The sequence below is a fragment of the Bos taurus genome, chromosome 5 (genome assembly GCF_002263795.3).
Source record: "Bos taurus isolate L1 Dominette 01449 registration number 42190680 breed Hereford chromosome 5, ARS-UCD2.0, whole genome shotgun sequence".
NCBI classification, from domain to species: domain Eukaryota; kingdom Metazoa; phylum Chordata; class Mammalia; order Artiodactyla; family Bovidae; genus Bos; species Bos taurus.
Genome location: NC_037332.1, coordinates 59,059,730 through 59,076,759, shown reverse-complemented (window position 1 = coordinate 59,076,759; position 17,030 = coordinate 59,059,730). Strand labels below are relative to the sequence as shown.

General features: G+C 38.3%; 1 protein-coding gene and 1 pseudogene across 1 annotated transcript; one reads left to right on the top strand and one right to left on the bottom strand.

The window, feature by feature from the left end:
- Positions 1-354: 354 nt before the first annotated feature.
- Positions 355-1,293, top strand: OR6C33 (olfactory receptor family 6 subfamily C member 33). The gene has a single exon (NM_001390550.1). The coding sequence runs from the start codon at positions 355-357 to the stop codon at positions 1,291-1,293; it is 939 nt and encodes a 312-aa protein (NP_001377479.1).
- Positions 12,788-13,716, bottom strand: OR6C287P (olfactory receptor family 6 subfamily C member 287, pseudogene; annotated as a pseudogene).

Below are 17,030 nucleotides of genomic sequence, written 5' to 3'. Positions count from 1 at the left end.
TTCATACCTTGGATTATATATACTTGTTGGCTAACAAACTGAGTTAAAAGGCTAATTAAGAAATCCCAATTAAAACCTCCTCTCTAAATTTTCTTTATATTTGTGTAAGTATGTGTGACAGCATCCAATAGGTTAGAGAAGAAAGTTAGAACAGAAAGAATACAAAGGAAAGTGCAAACAAGTGGGAAAATGATGAAAAACAAATATTGATTCATTTTAGAAGAAACAATTGAAAATATCGCTAAGAAGCAGTACCTTTGTTATTTGATTTTATTTTTCAATAAAACCTGGTAAATTTTATTCCAATCGTTATCATTATTATTTTATTCTTCCTGAACTTGTCAGAAGTTAACTATGGGAAACCAAACATCCGTGATAGAGTTCATCCTTCTTGGTCTGACAAGTGATGCCAAGCTTCAAGCTGTGCTTTTCCTTTTTCTGCTGTTAACATATGTCTTAAATATCATGGGAAACTTGACAATCATCATTCTGACCTTGCTGGACCATCGCCTTCAGACTCCTATGTATTTCTTCCTCCGTAATTTCTCTGTTTTGGAAGTATCTTTTACCTCTGTCTTTGTTCCCAAAATGTTAGTCAGTATTGGAACTGGAGACAAGACTATCTCCTTTGCTGGTTGTTTCACTCAGTATTTTTTTGCCATCCTTCTGGGAGCGACCGAATTTTACCTTTTAGCTGCCATGTCCTTTGATCGCTATGTTGCCATTTGCAAACCACTACATTACACAACTCTAATGAGCAGAAGACTCTGCATTCAACTTGTCCTTTGTTCCTGGTTCTCTGGCTTTTTAGTTGTCATTGTGCCTCATGTAATGACTCTCCAGCTGCCTTTCTGCGCCTCCAACATCATCAATCATTATTGCTGTGACTATACGGTACTGTTGCATTTATCCTGTTCAGACACACGTTTCATAGAAGTGATTGAGTTTGTCCTTGCTGCTGTTACTCTCATCTTCACCTTGATGCTGGTGATTCTTTCCTATACATACATTATCAGAACAATTCTGAGAATCCCATCTGCTCAAAAAAGAAAAAAAGCTTTTTCTACATGTTCTTCTCATATGATTGTGGTCTCACTTTCTTATGGAAGCTGTATCTTCATGTATATAAATCCCTCTGTGGAGGATGCCGCAACTTTTAATAAGGGAGTGGCTGTTTTAAATACCTCAGTTGCCCCTCTCTTGAACCCTTTCATCTATACATTAAGGAACAAGCAAGTGAAAATAGCCTTCAGACATTTGGTCAGTAAGATAATAACCTTTTCAAGAAAGTAAAATTATCTGAGTTTCATTATTATATAATAAATATTTGGAAGACCATAGATGTACATTATCTTAATTTAAAAATATTTTATATGTTGTTAATATTCCTATTCAATCACTGGAACAGTGTAACTACTTGTTTAATTAGCCTATTTTATCATCTTTTTATGTTCTTAAAACTTAATATATATGTGTGTGTGTGTATGTGTATGTGTCCTCTAATGCTTGAGTTCTTTTTTCTTCATCTGTATTTCACTTAAAAGAAAAAAAGATTTGACAAAAGTCAAATTGGGAATATGATTTCTAATGGTTTGCTTTTTGCAATGAATTTTTTCTTGTCTTGTCCATTACCATGTAGTCATCAATCTTTATACTTGTACCTAAATTATACTTACATCAAAGAAATTTATATAGCTTGTTGACGATAGTGTAATCAATATATTAGTGAACTGATATAAAGTTGGTTATTTTCAAATTATTCAGATTTAAACTTTGTCTACAATGATTTTTTAATGAGAGCTTAAGCATTACTCAGTAATTGAGGTAAAACATTTCTGAAGAAGAGAAAATAAGCATATGTTTGTTTTAGCATTGATGCTGCTGCTGCTAAGTCACTTCAGTCGTGTCCGACTCTGTGTGACCCCATAGATGGCAGCCCACCAGGCTCCTCCATCCCTGGGATTCTCCAGGCAAGAATACTGGAGTGGGTTGCCATTGATGGGGAAATGCTTAATGAGGATTTGTACACAAACTCTTTGAATAAACCCATGAAAGAGGTAGAAGGATATTTCCAATTTAAGCTAATCAGAAATGTCTTTATAGCAAATTTCATATAATTTAGTGTCCTGATAGTTATTGTTCTGGTTCTCATTTACAAGAATATAAACTATGTTAACATTGTCTATGATATTAGTGATTTTATAGTCTTATCTCATACTCTTTCAAAATTGCATGCTGCTGCTGTTGCTGCTAAGTCGCTTCAGTCGTGTCCGACTCTGTGTGATGCCATAGACAGCAGCCCACCAGGCTCCCCTGTCCCTGGGATTCTCCAGGCAAGAACACTGGAATGGGTTGACATTTCCTTCTCCAATGCATGAAAGTGAAAAGTGAAAGTGAAGTCGCTTGGTCCTGTCTGACTCTTAGCGACCCCATGGACTGCAGCCTACCAGGCTCCTCCATCCATGGGATTTTCCAGGCAAGAGTACTGGAGTGGGGTGCCATTGCCTTTTCCATCTAAATTGCATACTAAACTATAAATCTTGATAATCTGATATCCTTAGGCAAAGTCTCCACAAGTAAAAACTGACATTTTCTGATCACTTCTTGACCATGTTAACTTTTCAGAATGCATAGACCAGATTCATAGCATGAGTAATTTTGAAATTTAATGAAACTCCAAATACTTCTATTATAATCCCTGTAATATACAGGTGAAAAAATTGAGTCTGAGAAATATTAACAAACTTTTACTGAAGTACATAGTTACTAGTGCCAATTTTGTACTCTTGAATTCCTTATTTATCCATTTAATAATGATGAAACTACCCAGTAGGAGAGATACTAAAAGAGTGCCTTGGGAAATGATGATAGAGAAAAATGATTGAAAATGTAGAATTTGTGTTTTTATACACTTTGTCATGATTACATCAAAACGCCTAAATATCAAACACACAATTGATGTTAAGTTAGTTAGCTTTTTTCATTAGTTATTTAGATCAACAGATAATTGACTCATTAGCTGACTCATTTGTTGATTTAAACATCATCAGCAGTACATTAATCATAGTCATTCAGTATATTTGCTTACCCTGTGGTGGTTGCTTGTTTTCAGACATATATATAATGATTTGTAGCTAAACTTAGATTGACAGAGATAATTTCTTTTCAACCATGCAAATACAGACATAGATGCAAAATTTAAATAGACAATTCAGAAACCCAGCCTGGATTTTTTTTCTGGAAAAAAATTGGTAACTAACAAAAATTGCACAAAACGTGAATTAGCAAAGCAATATATCAACCTGAAATCTCTCTGAATCAAAGATTTTTAGTCTAAAAACCAGTAATATAAGTGATATTCAAAATTATATGCATATAAAATTCCAGAAAAATATAAGAATACTTATTAGAGGCTTAATGTTTAGTATATCATTTTTGCTTCTTCATGGATCACAGCTTGTCATGACAAAGGGGCTTGCGTAACTCAATGAAGCTATGAACCATGACATGCAGAACCACCCAAGACAGATGGGTCATAATGGAGAGTTCTGACAAAACATGGGCCACTGGAGGAGGGAATGGCAAGCTACTCTGGTATCCTTGCCATGAGAACCCCATAAACGGTATGAAAAGGCAAAAATACGTGACACCAGAATATGAGCCCCCTAGTCGGAAGGTGTCCAATATGCTACTGGGAAAGAGTATAGGGCAATTACTTGTAGCTCCAGAAAGAATGAAGTGGCTGGGCCAAAGCAGAAATGCCACTCAGTTGTGGATGTGGCTGGTGTTGAAAGTAACGTCCAATGCTGTAAAGAACAATATTGCAAGGAACCTGAAATGTTAGGTCCATGTATCAAGGTAAATTAGATGTGGTCAAGCAGGAGATGGTAAGACTGAACATTGACATCTTAGGAATCAGTAAACTAAAATACACTGTTCATAGAAAACACCCTTTTTCAATAATTCAAGAGATGACTTTACATGGGCATCACCAAATAGTCAATAATGAAATCAGATTGATTATATTTCTGTTCAGTCAAAGATGGAGAAGCTCTATACAAGTGCAAGTTGCTCAGTCGTGTCTGATTCTTTGGGACCCCCTGAACTATACAGTCCATGGAATTCTCCAGGCCAGAATACTGGAGAAGCTCATACAGTCAGCAAAAACAAGACGTGGAGCTGACTGTGGCTCAGATCACCAACTCCTTGTATCAAAATTCAGGCTTAAAATAAAGTGGGGAAAACCAATAGACCAGCCAGGTATGACCTAAATCAAGTCCCTTACTATTATACAGTGGAAGTGACAAATCAATTCAAGGGATTAGATCTAATAGAGTGCAGAAGAACAATGGATGGAGGTGCATAACATTGTACAGGAGGCAGTGATCAAAACCATCCCAAAGAAAAAGAAATGCAAGAAGGCAAAACAGTTGTCTGAGGAGGCCTTACAAATAGCTGATAAAAAAAAAAAAAAAAAGAAGAAGCAAAAGACAAAGGAGAAAGGAAAAGATATACCCAACTGAATGCAGAGTTCCAAAGAATAGCAAGGAGACATAAGAAAGCTTTCTTAAGTGAACAATGAAAACAAATAGAGGAAAACAATAGAATGGGAAAGACTAGAGATTTCTTCAAGAAAATACAATATGTAAAGATATTAGCCTTCAATTAAAATAAATAAATTTATATTAAAAAATAAAGTGGAGGGGGGAAAACTGGAAATACCAAGGAAACATTTTGTGCAAAGATAGGCACAATAAAGAATAGAAACACTATGGACCTAGCAGAAGAGATTAAGAAGAGGTGGCAAGAATACCCAGAAGAACTGTACAAAAAAGCTCTTAATGACTCAGATAACCACGATGGTGTGGTCTCTAACCTAAAGCCAGACATCCTAGCCTGCGAAGTCAAGTGGGCCTTAGGAAGTAGTACTGCTAATAAAGCTACTGAAGGTGTTGGAATTCCAGCAGAACTATTTAAAATCCTAAAAGATGATGCTGTTAAAGTGCTGCACTCAATACGTCAGCAAATTTGGAAAACCCAGCAGTAGTCAAAGGACTGGGAAAGGTAAATCTTCATCCCAGTTCCCAAGAAGGGCAGTACTAAAGAATGTTCAAACTACTGGACAATGCACTCACTTCCCATGCTAGTAAGGTTATGCTCAAAATCCTTCAAGCAAAGCTTCAGCAGTAGTTGAATCAAGAATTTCCAGATGTATAAGCTCAGTTTAGAAAAGGCAAAGGAACCAGAGATCAAATTGCCAACATTCAGTGGATCATAGCAAAAGCAACAGAATTCCAGAAAAACATTTTCTTCTGTTTCAATGACTATGCTAAAGCCTTTTACTGCATGAATCATAACAAACTGTGGCTGCTGCTGCTGCACCGTTTCAGTCGTGTCTGACTCTGTGGAACCCCATAGACGGCAGCCCACCAGGCTCCCCCATCCCTGGGATTCTCCAGGCAAGAACACTGGAGTGGGTTGCCATTTCCTTCTCCAATGAATGAAAGTGAAAAGTGAAAGTGAAGTCGCTCAGTCATGTCGGACTCTAGCGACCCCATGGACTGCACCCTACCAGGCTCCTCCGTCCATGGGATTTTCTAGGCAAAAGTATTGGAGTGGGGTGCCATTGCCTTCTCCAAACAAACTGTGGAAAACTCTTAAAGATACAGAAATAAGAGATCATCTTCCCTGTCTCCTGAGAAACCTGTATGCAGGTCAAGAGGCAACAATTAGAACCTTATATGGAACAGCTGGCTGGTTAAAAATTGAGAATGGAGTGTGACAAGGCTTTATATTGCTACCCTCTTTATTTAATTTATATGGAGAGAGCATCATGAGAAATGTCAGGCTGGATGAGTTCCAAGCTGGAATCAAGGTTACTGGGAGAAATATCCACAACCTCAGATGAGCAGATGATGCCTCTCTAATGGAAGAAAGTGGAGAGGAACTAGAGAGCCTCTTGATGAGAGTGAAAGAGAATAAAAAAGCTGGATTAAAACTCAGTATTAAAAAACTAAGATCATGGCATCCAGTCCCATCACTTCATAACAAATAGAAGGGGAAAAGGTGAAAGAAGTGACAGACTTCCTCTTCTTGGGCTCTAAAGTCACTGTGGATAGTGATTGTAGCCATGAAATTAGAAGACAATTGCTTCTTGGAAGGATAGCTATGAGAAACCTATACAGAGTGTTAAAAAGCAAAGGCATCACTTTTCCAACAAAGGTCCATATATAGTCAAGGCTATTCGGAGAAGGCAATGGCACCCCACTCCAGTACTTTTGCCTGGAAAATCCCATGGATGGAGGAGCCTGGTAGGCTGCAGTCCATGGGGTCGCTAGAGTTGGACACGACTGAGTGACTTCACTTTCACTTTTCACTTTCATGCATGGGAGAAAGAAATGGCAACCCACTCCAATGTTCTTGCCTGGAGAATCCCAGGGAAGGGGAAACCTGATGGGCTGCCGTCTATGGGGTTGCACAGAGTCAGACACTACTGAAGCAACTTAGCAGTAGCAGCATGGTCTTTTCAGTAGTCAGTTACGAATATGAGAGCTGGACCAAAAAGAAGGCAGAGTGCCAAAGAATTGATGCTTTCAAACTATGGTGCTGAAGAAGACTCTTGAGAATTCCCTGGACAGAAGGGAGATCAAAGCAGTCAGTCCTAAAGGAAATCAACCCTGAATATTCATTGGAAGGACTGATGCTGTAGCTGAAGTTCCAATACTTTGGCCACCTTATGGGAAGAGCCAATTCATTGGAAAAGACCCTGATGCTGGGATATTTTGAGGGTAGGAGGAGAAGGGGACAACAGAGGATGAGATGATTGGATAACTCAATGGACATGAGTTTGAGCAAACTCCAGGAAACAGTGAAGGACAGGGAATCCTGACGTGCTGCGGTCTGTGGGGTTGCAAAGATATGGCTTGGTCGGATATGACTTGGAGATTGAACAAAAACAACCACAAAAGTGAAACATTCTATGAAGAAGTCAATAAAAGAGGATTTTAGCATCCCTCAACCAGTAATATTTTATCAGTTGACAAATATTTAAAATATTTGCCTGTAAAATAGCAGCATGTGTTAGTCACTCTGCTGCTGCTGCTGCTGCTAAGTTGCTTCAGTCGTGTCCAACTCTGTGCAACCCCATAGACGGCAGCCCACAGGTTTCCCTGTCCCTGAGATCCTCCAGGCAAGAGTACTGGAGTGGGTTACCATTTCCTTCTCACTCAGTCATGTCCAACTCTTTGCGACCCCATGGACTGTAGCCCACCAGTCTCCCCTGTCCATGGAATTCTCTAGGCAAGAATACTAGAGTGTGTTACCATTCCTTCTGCAGGGGATCTTCCTGACCCAGTGACTGAAACTGAGTCTCAGCATTGCAGGCAGATTCTGGAATATTATCTGTCTGTCTGTGCTTAGCTGTTCAGTCGTCTCTGACTCTTTACGACCTCCTGGACTGTAGCCTGCCAGACTCCTCTGTCCATGGAATTTTCCAGGCAAGAATACTGGAGTAGGTTGCCATTTCCCAGTTCAGGGGATCTTGCTGACCTAGGGATAGAACCCACGTGTCTCATGTCTCCTGACTTGGCAAGCGGGTTCTTTACCACTGTACCACGTGGGAATGGAATATTACTCAGTCATATAATAGAAAAAAACCTTTCCATTTGCGACAACATGGATGAACCTAGAGGGTATTACGTTATGTTAAATAAATCAAACAGAAAAGTGCATATGATTTTACGTATATTTGAAAATCCTTAAAATAATGAGCAAATGTAACTAAACATAAAGAATCATAGATACAAGTTGCTAGAGGAGAGCAGATAGAAGGAGCTCATTAATAAAATTAAAAGTGATCAGAATTTGAGAGCCTTAGGCTTTACTTGTATTATATTGTCTCAGCATATATCTAGCTAGCTAGATAGATATGAAAGAGTTAGTTGCTTAGAGGTGTCTGACATTTGCCACCCATGGACTGTAGTTGCCAGGCTCTTCTGTCTATGGAATTCTCCAGGCAAGAATACTGGAGTGGGTAGACATTCCCTCCTCCAGGGAATCTTCCTGACCCAGGGATCAAATTCGGGTCTCCTGCATTGCAGGCAGATTTTTTACCATCTTAGCCACCAGGGATATACATACATACATATATGGACTTCCTTGGTTATGCAGCAGTAAGTAATTTGCCTGCCAACTCAGAAAACACAAGAGATGTGAGTTTGATCCCTGGGTCAGAAAAATCCCCTGGAGAAGGAAATGGCAAACCACTCCAATATTCTTCCATGGAAAATCACATGGACAGTGGAGGCTGGCGGGCTACATAGAGTCTGTGGGGTCAAAAACAGTCGGACATGACTGAGCACACATGCACACATGCATATACATGTATATGTATGTGTGTGTATATGTGTGTGTGTGTGTGTATGCATGTGCTGTGCCTCATCTCTCAGTCGTGTCCGACTCTTTGCAACCCCATGGACTATAGCCCACCTGGCTCCTCTGTCCATGGGGATTCTCCAGACAAGAATACTGGAGTGGGCTGCCATGTCCTCCTCCAGGGGATTTTCCCAACCCAGGGATTGATCCCAAGTCTCCTGCATTGCAGCTGAACCACCAGGGAAGCCCCATATATATATACATATATATGGCTCTAGTGGTAAAGAACCTGCCTGCCAGTACAGGAGACAAAAGAGATGCAGGTTTGATCCCTGGGTCAGGAAGATCCCCTGGAGGAGGACATGGCAACCCACTCCAGTATTCTTGCCTGAAGAATCCTGTGGACAGAGAAGCCTGGTGGGTGACAGTCCATAGGGTCACAAAGAGTTGAACATGACTGAAGCAACTTAGCAGCAGCAGCAACATATGCGTGTGCAGCTAGAACAACTTAGCTGCTGCTAAGTTGTGTATAATATATATATAAAGTTCTGTACTTTAAAGATTTCTGAAAGCTAGATAATGCTTCAGGATCACTTTCTGATAATGGGGAAAAACACCTAAATTATCAGGAAAAAAAGTAATAAGTTGTTTAAATAACCATTTTTTTCTAAAATCATATTTATGAACCAAATTTGAGATACAGTAAATTCTACAAATTGTACAGGAACATGTAAAATTGTCCAATAAATTATATATTACATGTTTCTTCCTGCCTATATTTTATTCTGCTTCTTTAGATAGTTTTTTTAAAATGTACTTTATCCTAAATATTGAGTTACTATTGAAAGTAGTAAAACAGTCATATATTTTAAATAGACAGAGATTTCAAAGATATGCATCAACATTGATACTAATCTCTAAAATTTTCTTTTAATTACTTTGAGTATAATATGCCCCCAAAATTGGTAGTATGACAAATAATATAAATTAATATTAGTTTTAAGTATATTGTCACTGACCACAAATAGAATATTAACCTCTGGATTGTATGCTACTTTTGCATTCCAGTCCCCTATAGTGAAAAGGACATCTTTTTTGGGTTTTAGTTCTAAAAGGTCTTGTAGGTCTTCATAGAACCATTCAACTTCAGTTTCTTCAGCATTACTGGTTGGGGCATAGACTTGGATTACTGTGATATTGAATGGTTTGCCTTGGAAAAGAATAGAGATCATACTGTTGTTTTTGAGATTGCATTCAAGTACTGCATTACTGATTCTTTTGTGGACCATGATGGCTACTCCATTTCTTATGAGGGATTCCTGTCCGCAGTAGTAGATATAATGGTCATCTGAGTTAAATTCACCCATTCCAATCTATTTGATATCGCTAATTCCTTTTAGAACTAACACCCAAAAAAGATGTCCTTTGCATTATTGGGGACTGGAATGCAAAAGTAAGAAGTCAAGAAACACCTGGAGTAACAGGCAAATTTGGCCTTGGAATACGGAATGAAGCAGGACAAAGACTAATCGAGTTTTGCCAAGAAAATGCACTGGTCATACCAAACACCCTCTTTCAACAACACAAGAGAAGACTCTACACATGGACATCACCAGATGGTCAACAATGAAATCAGATTGATTAAGTTCTTTGCAGCCGCATATGGAGAAGCTCTATACAGTCAACAAAAACAAGACTGGGAGCTGACTGTGGCTCAGATCATGAACTCCTTATTACCAAATTCAGACTTAAATTGAAGAAAGTAGGGAAAATCACTAGACCATTCAGGTATGACCTAAATCAAATCCCTTATGATTATACAGTGGAAGTGAGAAATAGATTTAAGGGCCTAGATCTGATAGACAGAGTGCCTGATGAACTATGGAATGAGGTTCGTGACACTGTACAAGAGACTAGAATCAAGACCATACCCATGGAAAAGAAATGCAGAAAAGCAAAATGGCTGTCTGGGGAGGCCTTACAAATAACCATGAAAAGAAGAGTAGTGAAAATCAAAGGAGAAAAGGAAAGATATAAGCATCTGAATGCAGAGTTCCAAAGAATAGCAAGAAGGGATAAGAAAGCCTTCCTCAGCGATCAATGCAAAGAAATAGAGGAAAACAACAGAATGGGAAAGACTAGAGATCCTTTCAATAAAATTAGAGATACCAAGGGAATATTTCATGCAAAGATGGGCTCGATAAAGGACAGAAATGGTATGGACCTAACAGAAGCAGAAGATATCAAGAAGAGGTGGCAAGAATACACAGAAGAACTGTACAAAAAAGATCTTCACGACCCAGATCATCACGATGGTGTGATCACTGACCTAGAGCCAGACATCCTGGAATGTGAAGTCAAGTGGGCCTTAGAAGCATCACTATGAACAAAGCTAGTGGAGGTGATAGAACTCCAGTTAAGCTATTTCAAATCCTGAAAGATGATGCTGGGAAAGTGCTGCACTCAATATGCCAGCAAATTTGGAAAACTCAGCAGTGGCCACAGGACTGGAAAAGGTCAGTTTTCATTCCAATCCCAAAGAAAGGCAATGCCAAAGAATGCTCAAACAACCTCACAATTGCACTCATCTCACAAGCTAGTAAAGTAATGCTCAAAATTCTCCAAGCCAGGCTTCAGCAATATGTGAACCGTGAACTTCCTGATGCTCAGGCTGGTTTTAGAAAAGCCAGAGGAAACAGAGATCAAATTGCCAGCATCCTCTGGATCATGGAAAAAGCAAGAGAGTTTCAGAAAAACATCTATTTCTGCTTTATTGACTTATGCCAAAGCCTTTGTCTGTGTGGACCACAATAAACTGTGGGAAATTCTTCAAGAGATGGGAATACCAGACGACCTGACCTGCCTCTTGAGAAATCTGTATGCAGGTCAGGAAGCAACAGTTAGAACTGGACATGGAACAACAGACTGATTCCAAATAGGAAAAGGAGTTCATCAAGGCTGTATATTGTCACCCTGTTTATTTAACTTATATGCAGAGTACATCATGAGAAACGCTGGACTGGAAGAAGCACAAGGTGGAATCAAGATTGCCAGGAGAAATATCAGTAACCTCAGATATGCAGATGACACCACCCTTATGGCAGAAAGTGAAGAAGAACTCAAAAGCCTCTTGATGAAAGTGAAAGTGGAGAGTGAAAAAGTTGGCTTAAGCTCAACATTCATAAAACGAAGATCATGGCATCTGGTTCCATCACTTCATGGCAAATAGATGGAGAAACAGCAGAAACAGTGTCAGACTTTATTTTTGGGGGGGCTCCAAAATCACTGCAGATCATGAGTGCAGTCATGAAATTAAAAGACGCTTACTCTTTGGAAGGAAAGTTTTGACCAACCTAGATTGCATATTCAAAAGCAGAAACATTACTTTGCCAACAAAAGTCCACCTAGTCAAGACCATGGTTTTTCCTGTGGTCATGTATGGATGTGAAAGTTGGACTGTGAAGAAGGCTGAGCACTGAAGAATTGATGCTTTTGAACTGTGGTGTTGGAGAAGACTCTTGAGAGTCCCTTGGCCTGCAAGGAGATCCAACCAGTCCATTCTGAAGGAGGTCAGCCCTGGGATTTCTTTGGAAGGAATGAGCTAAAGCTGAAACTCCAGTACTTTGGCCACCTCATGCGAAGAGTTGACTCATTGGAAAAGACTCTGATGCTTGGAGGGATTGGGGGCAGGAGGAGAAGGGGACGACAGAGGATGACATAGCTGGATGGCATCACTGACTCGATGGACGTGAGTCTGAGTGAAGTCTGGGAGTCGGTGATGGACAGGGAGGCTTGGTGTGCTGCGATTCATGGGGTCGCAAAGTGTCGGACAGGACTGAGCGACTGAACTGAACTGAACTGAACGTGTATGCTACATTAAATGTAATTAAGTTAAACAATATTTTGTAGACTTGATTAATTAAAAATCAAAGATAAAAGATTGAAAAATTAGTGCAATTTGTTTTATATATTAAGAGGAAAAGGAAATGAGGTGAGGGGAAAGTCTATTGAAAAATATAAAGAAAACTAACTTCACAGAGCAAAGAGTTTTGTTAATGAGGCATGGAGGAAGTTAAGATGACTATAATAGAAATTAAAGGGGAAAATTGAGGGTAACTATGGATAGGGAGGGCTTCCCTTGTGGCTCAGCTGGTAAAGAATCTGCTTGCAATGCAGGAGACCTGAGTTCAATCCCTGGGCTGGGAAGATGCCCTGGAGAAGGGAAAGGCTACTCACTCCAATATTCTGGTCTAGAGAATTCCATGGAGTCACAGAGTCAGACAGGATTGAAGGACTTTCACTTTCACTTCAGGGATAGGGAAGCTACTATTGAAAACACTGTTATTATTGAGACACTTGTTGCTTTTCTTTATGTATAATGCAGTATACATAACTTCACTTCTTTGAGAAATATTCACTTCTTTGAGAAAGAAAGAATCCTGTGTATCATATTCACAAAGGTGTTTTTCACTTGTTAGTTCTGTAAAGTGTAGATAAAAAGGCTCAAAAGTGGTGCAACAGAGATATTGAGCACTGCAATTCCCTTGGAAAAAGATACTCTTTGCTTGACTGATGGTTTAGCATACATGAAGATGCAGCTGCCATAGTATAGAGTTATCACAACCATGTGAGAAGAACATGTTGAAAAAGCTTTTTTCCTCTGATTAGTGGGAGGGATTTTTAGAATTGTTTTTGTGATATAGGTATATGATATCATCAGTGTGACCACAAGTGTCACCAAAGCTGAGATGTATCCCATCATCTCAAAGATCTCTGTGTCTGAGCAGAAGATCTGCAGGAAGGGAGTTGTGTCACATTAGAGATGGTCAACAGTGTTGGAAGCACAGAAATCAAGATTTAGGCCTAAGAAGAGTGGTGGAAAGATGACAAAGAATCTGGCAAGCCAGCTACAGAAGACAAATTGAATGCAGATTTTATTGTTCATGATGGTTGTGTAATGCAGGTGCTTACAGATGGCACATAGTGGTCATAGGACATAGCTGCCAGCAAGTAAAACTCAGATGCTCCAATAAGGAAAGCAAAGAACACTTGAGCTGCACAGCCATTATAGTAAATGGTTTTGTCCCCACTTGCCATGGTAGCCAGCAATGTAGGGATGCATGTAGTAGTATAGGAGACTTCTAAGAAAGAAAAATTCTGGAGGAATAAATACATTGGGGTCTTGAGGTGAGGATCCACCAGGGTAAGTGTGATGATGATCAAATTGCCAGTGATACTTGGTAAGTAAGTGAGAAGTAAAAAGATGAACAATACAATTTTCAATCGTGGGTCATCAGTCAAACCTGCTAGAATAAACACTGGCACTGGTGTATGGTTTCCCATTGTTGTCCTGTACTTTTCCAGGTCTTCATAGTATAAAAGAAAGAAAGAAAATCATGATCCCAATGGAAAAGTAACAGTGATAATTAGTGTTTAAGGTAAAGTTAAGCGAAATGATGTTTCAGCTAGAAGAACACTATGCTCATTTTTGTTTTAAAGATGGTTGCATCAGGAAGAAAAACAGTTTGCATTTCCAGAGTACCTGGACAGAGAATTCAATCTTTAATTTGCAGTTCTGCTAAAAATAATCTATACAATAATTGTAATTGTTGATTTTTATGTGAAAAAATTAGAGGGATATTAGACTTTAAATCCATGGAAAAACATTTCTCTCTTGATAATCTACCAGAGTATTGATGACTTTCTTTTCTTGTTCAATTAAAGAAATATGCATACTAGAACCAAAATTTAATTTCTATGAAAAGTATATCACCTCCTTCTCAAACTCTTCCAAAAGATTGAAAAGGAAAGAAGACTCCCAGAGTCATACTATAAAGCCACCATCACCCTGATACCAAAATCAAACAAAAACACTACCAAAAAGAAATATCTTTGATGAATATAGATGCAAAAATTCTCAACAAAATATTATCAAAATGAATCCAACAACACATAAAAAGGAGTTGAGTTCATCCCTAGGTATCAAGGATGGCTCAACATATACAAATCAATCAATGTGATACATCATGTTAACAAAAGAAATAATAAAAACCACATGATCATTTTAGTAAATGCAGAGGAAACATTTGATAAAATTCAATGCCCATTTGTGATAGAAACTTGTACCAAAGTGAGTATTGAGGGTACATATCTCAACATAATAAATGCTATTTATGACAAACCTACAGCCAATACACTATAATATTGAATAGTGAAAATTTGAAAGCCTTCCTGTTAAAATTTGGAAGAAAACAAGGATGCCTACTCTCATCACTTCTATTCATTGTAGTATTGGAAGCCCAGCCAGAACACTCAGACAAGAAAAAGAAGTAACAATTATCCAAATTTGAAGGGAATGGGTAAAACTGTCATTAGATGCAGATGACATGATACTGTATACAGAAAACCCTAAACTATTAGAACTGAAGGACTTCCCTGGTAGCTCAGCAGGTAAAGAATCCGCCTGCAGTGCAGGAGACCCCATTTCAGGGGTTGGGAAGGTCCCCTGAGAAGTGGTAAGCTTTCCACTTCAGTACTCTTGGGCTTCCCTGGTGGCCCACATGGTAAAGAATCCACCTGCAATGAGGGAGACCTGGGTTTGTTCCCTGGGTTGGGAAGAGCCCTTGTAGAAGGGAATGATGATCCACTCCATTATTCTTGCCTGGAGAATCCCCATGAACAGACGGGCTACAGTCCATGGAGTTGCAGAGTCAGACATGACTGAGCAACTAAGCCCTGCACAGCATCACAGAAACTATTAGAACTGAAAAACTATTAGAACTGAAAAATGAATTCGGCAAGGTAGCAGGATACAAGATTAACATACAGAAATCAGTTGCATTTCTTTATGCCGACAGTGAAATATCAGAGAGTGTAAAAATCAATCCTTTTTAAGAAAAAGGGAGGAGGGAGGAGGGTTCAGGATGGGGAACACATGTATACCTCAGTCGGATTCATGTTGATATATGGCAAAACCAATACAATATTGTAAAGTTAAAAAATAAAATGAAAAAAATAAATAAATAAAATACATGTAAATAAAAAAATAAATAAAATGACAATTAAAAAGAAAGTGAAGATACTCAGTCATGTCCAACTTTGGCATCAGGTGGCCAAAGACCTTATAGGCTTTTGTACAGCAAAGGAGAACTCAAACAAAATGAAAAGACAACCTATTGACTGGAAGGAAATATCTGCAAATGGTGTGACTTACAAATACTTAATTACCAAAATATACAAATAGCTCATACAACTAAACAACAATAAAAAGTAACCCAATTGAAAAATAGGCAGAAGTCCTTAATAGACATTTCTGCAAGGTAGTTATACAGAGGGCCAACAGACATGAAAAGATGCTCAATATCACTAATCACCAGAGAAATGCAAATTAAAACTATAATGAGGTACCATCTCACACAGGTCTGAGTGGCCTTCATTGAAATATCCACAAATAACAAATGCTGGAGAGGATGTGGAGAAAATGGAACCCTTCTACACTGTTAGTGGGGATGTAAATTGGTACAGCCCATATGGAAAACAGTATGAATATTCCTCAGAAAACTAACATTGCCATATAATCTGGCAATCTCACTCCTGAGCATATAGATTAGCTGGGGAAAATGAAAATTCTAATTAGGGAAGATACATGCACCCTAATGTTCATAGTAGCACTGTTTGCAATAGTCAAGACATGGAAATAACCCAGGTGACAATCAACAGATGAATGGATAAAGAAGATGTAATATATATATACACACACACACATATATATAATGGAATAGTACTCAGTCATAAAAAAGAAGGAAATATTGTCATTTGCAGCAACATGATGGACCTAGAGATGATCATACTTAAATGAAATGTCAGAAATAGAAAGACAAATACCATATGGTGTCACTTATATGTGGAGTCTAAAATATGTTACTAATGAACTTATTTCCAACAGACATAGAGAACAGATTTGGGGTTGCCAAGAGTGAGAGGAAGTGAGGGTGGGATGAATCAGAAATTTGAGATTAGCAGATGCAAACTAATATACAACATACAATAAACAAGATCCTACTGTATTACACAGAGAACTGTTTTCAATATCTTGTGATAAACTATAATGGGAAATAAAAAGAATGTATATATATATTAAAATATACATTAAATTATATATATTTTATACATTCAGTTATATAACTGAATCAGTTTGCAGTACAGTGAAAATTAACATGTAACTCAACTATACTTCAATAAAATAAAATTTAAAACTAGACCTACCATAATGATCCTCAAGTCCCACTTCTGGACATATATCTGGAGAAAAATCTAATTCAAAAAGATACATGATGAACTTCAGTATTCATCACAGTGCTACTTATAATAGCCAAGACGTGGTTGTTCAGGCTTTGACAGCTAGAAAATTGGAAATCAGTATTAAGTTTGAAAACCTGTATTTTCCAAAGTTTTTCTCTTAAAAGTACAACATCTTATACAAGTAATTATAGGACAAATTATAGTGTATTTCTTTTACAAAATAAAAGATTAATGGTATCTCTAAAAACAATTTCCTGTCTCAATATGTTCACCATCAAACACATAAAATGATTAAGGTTTGTTGATGGTCACTAGATTAAGGCTTTTCTGTATTGAGGATGTCAAAGTTATTATTT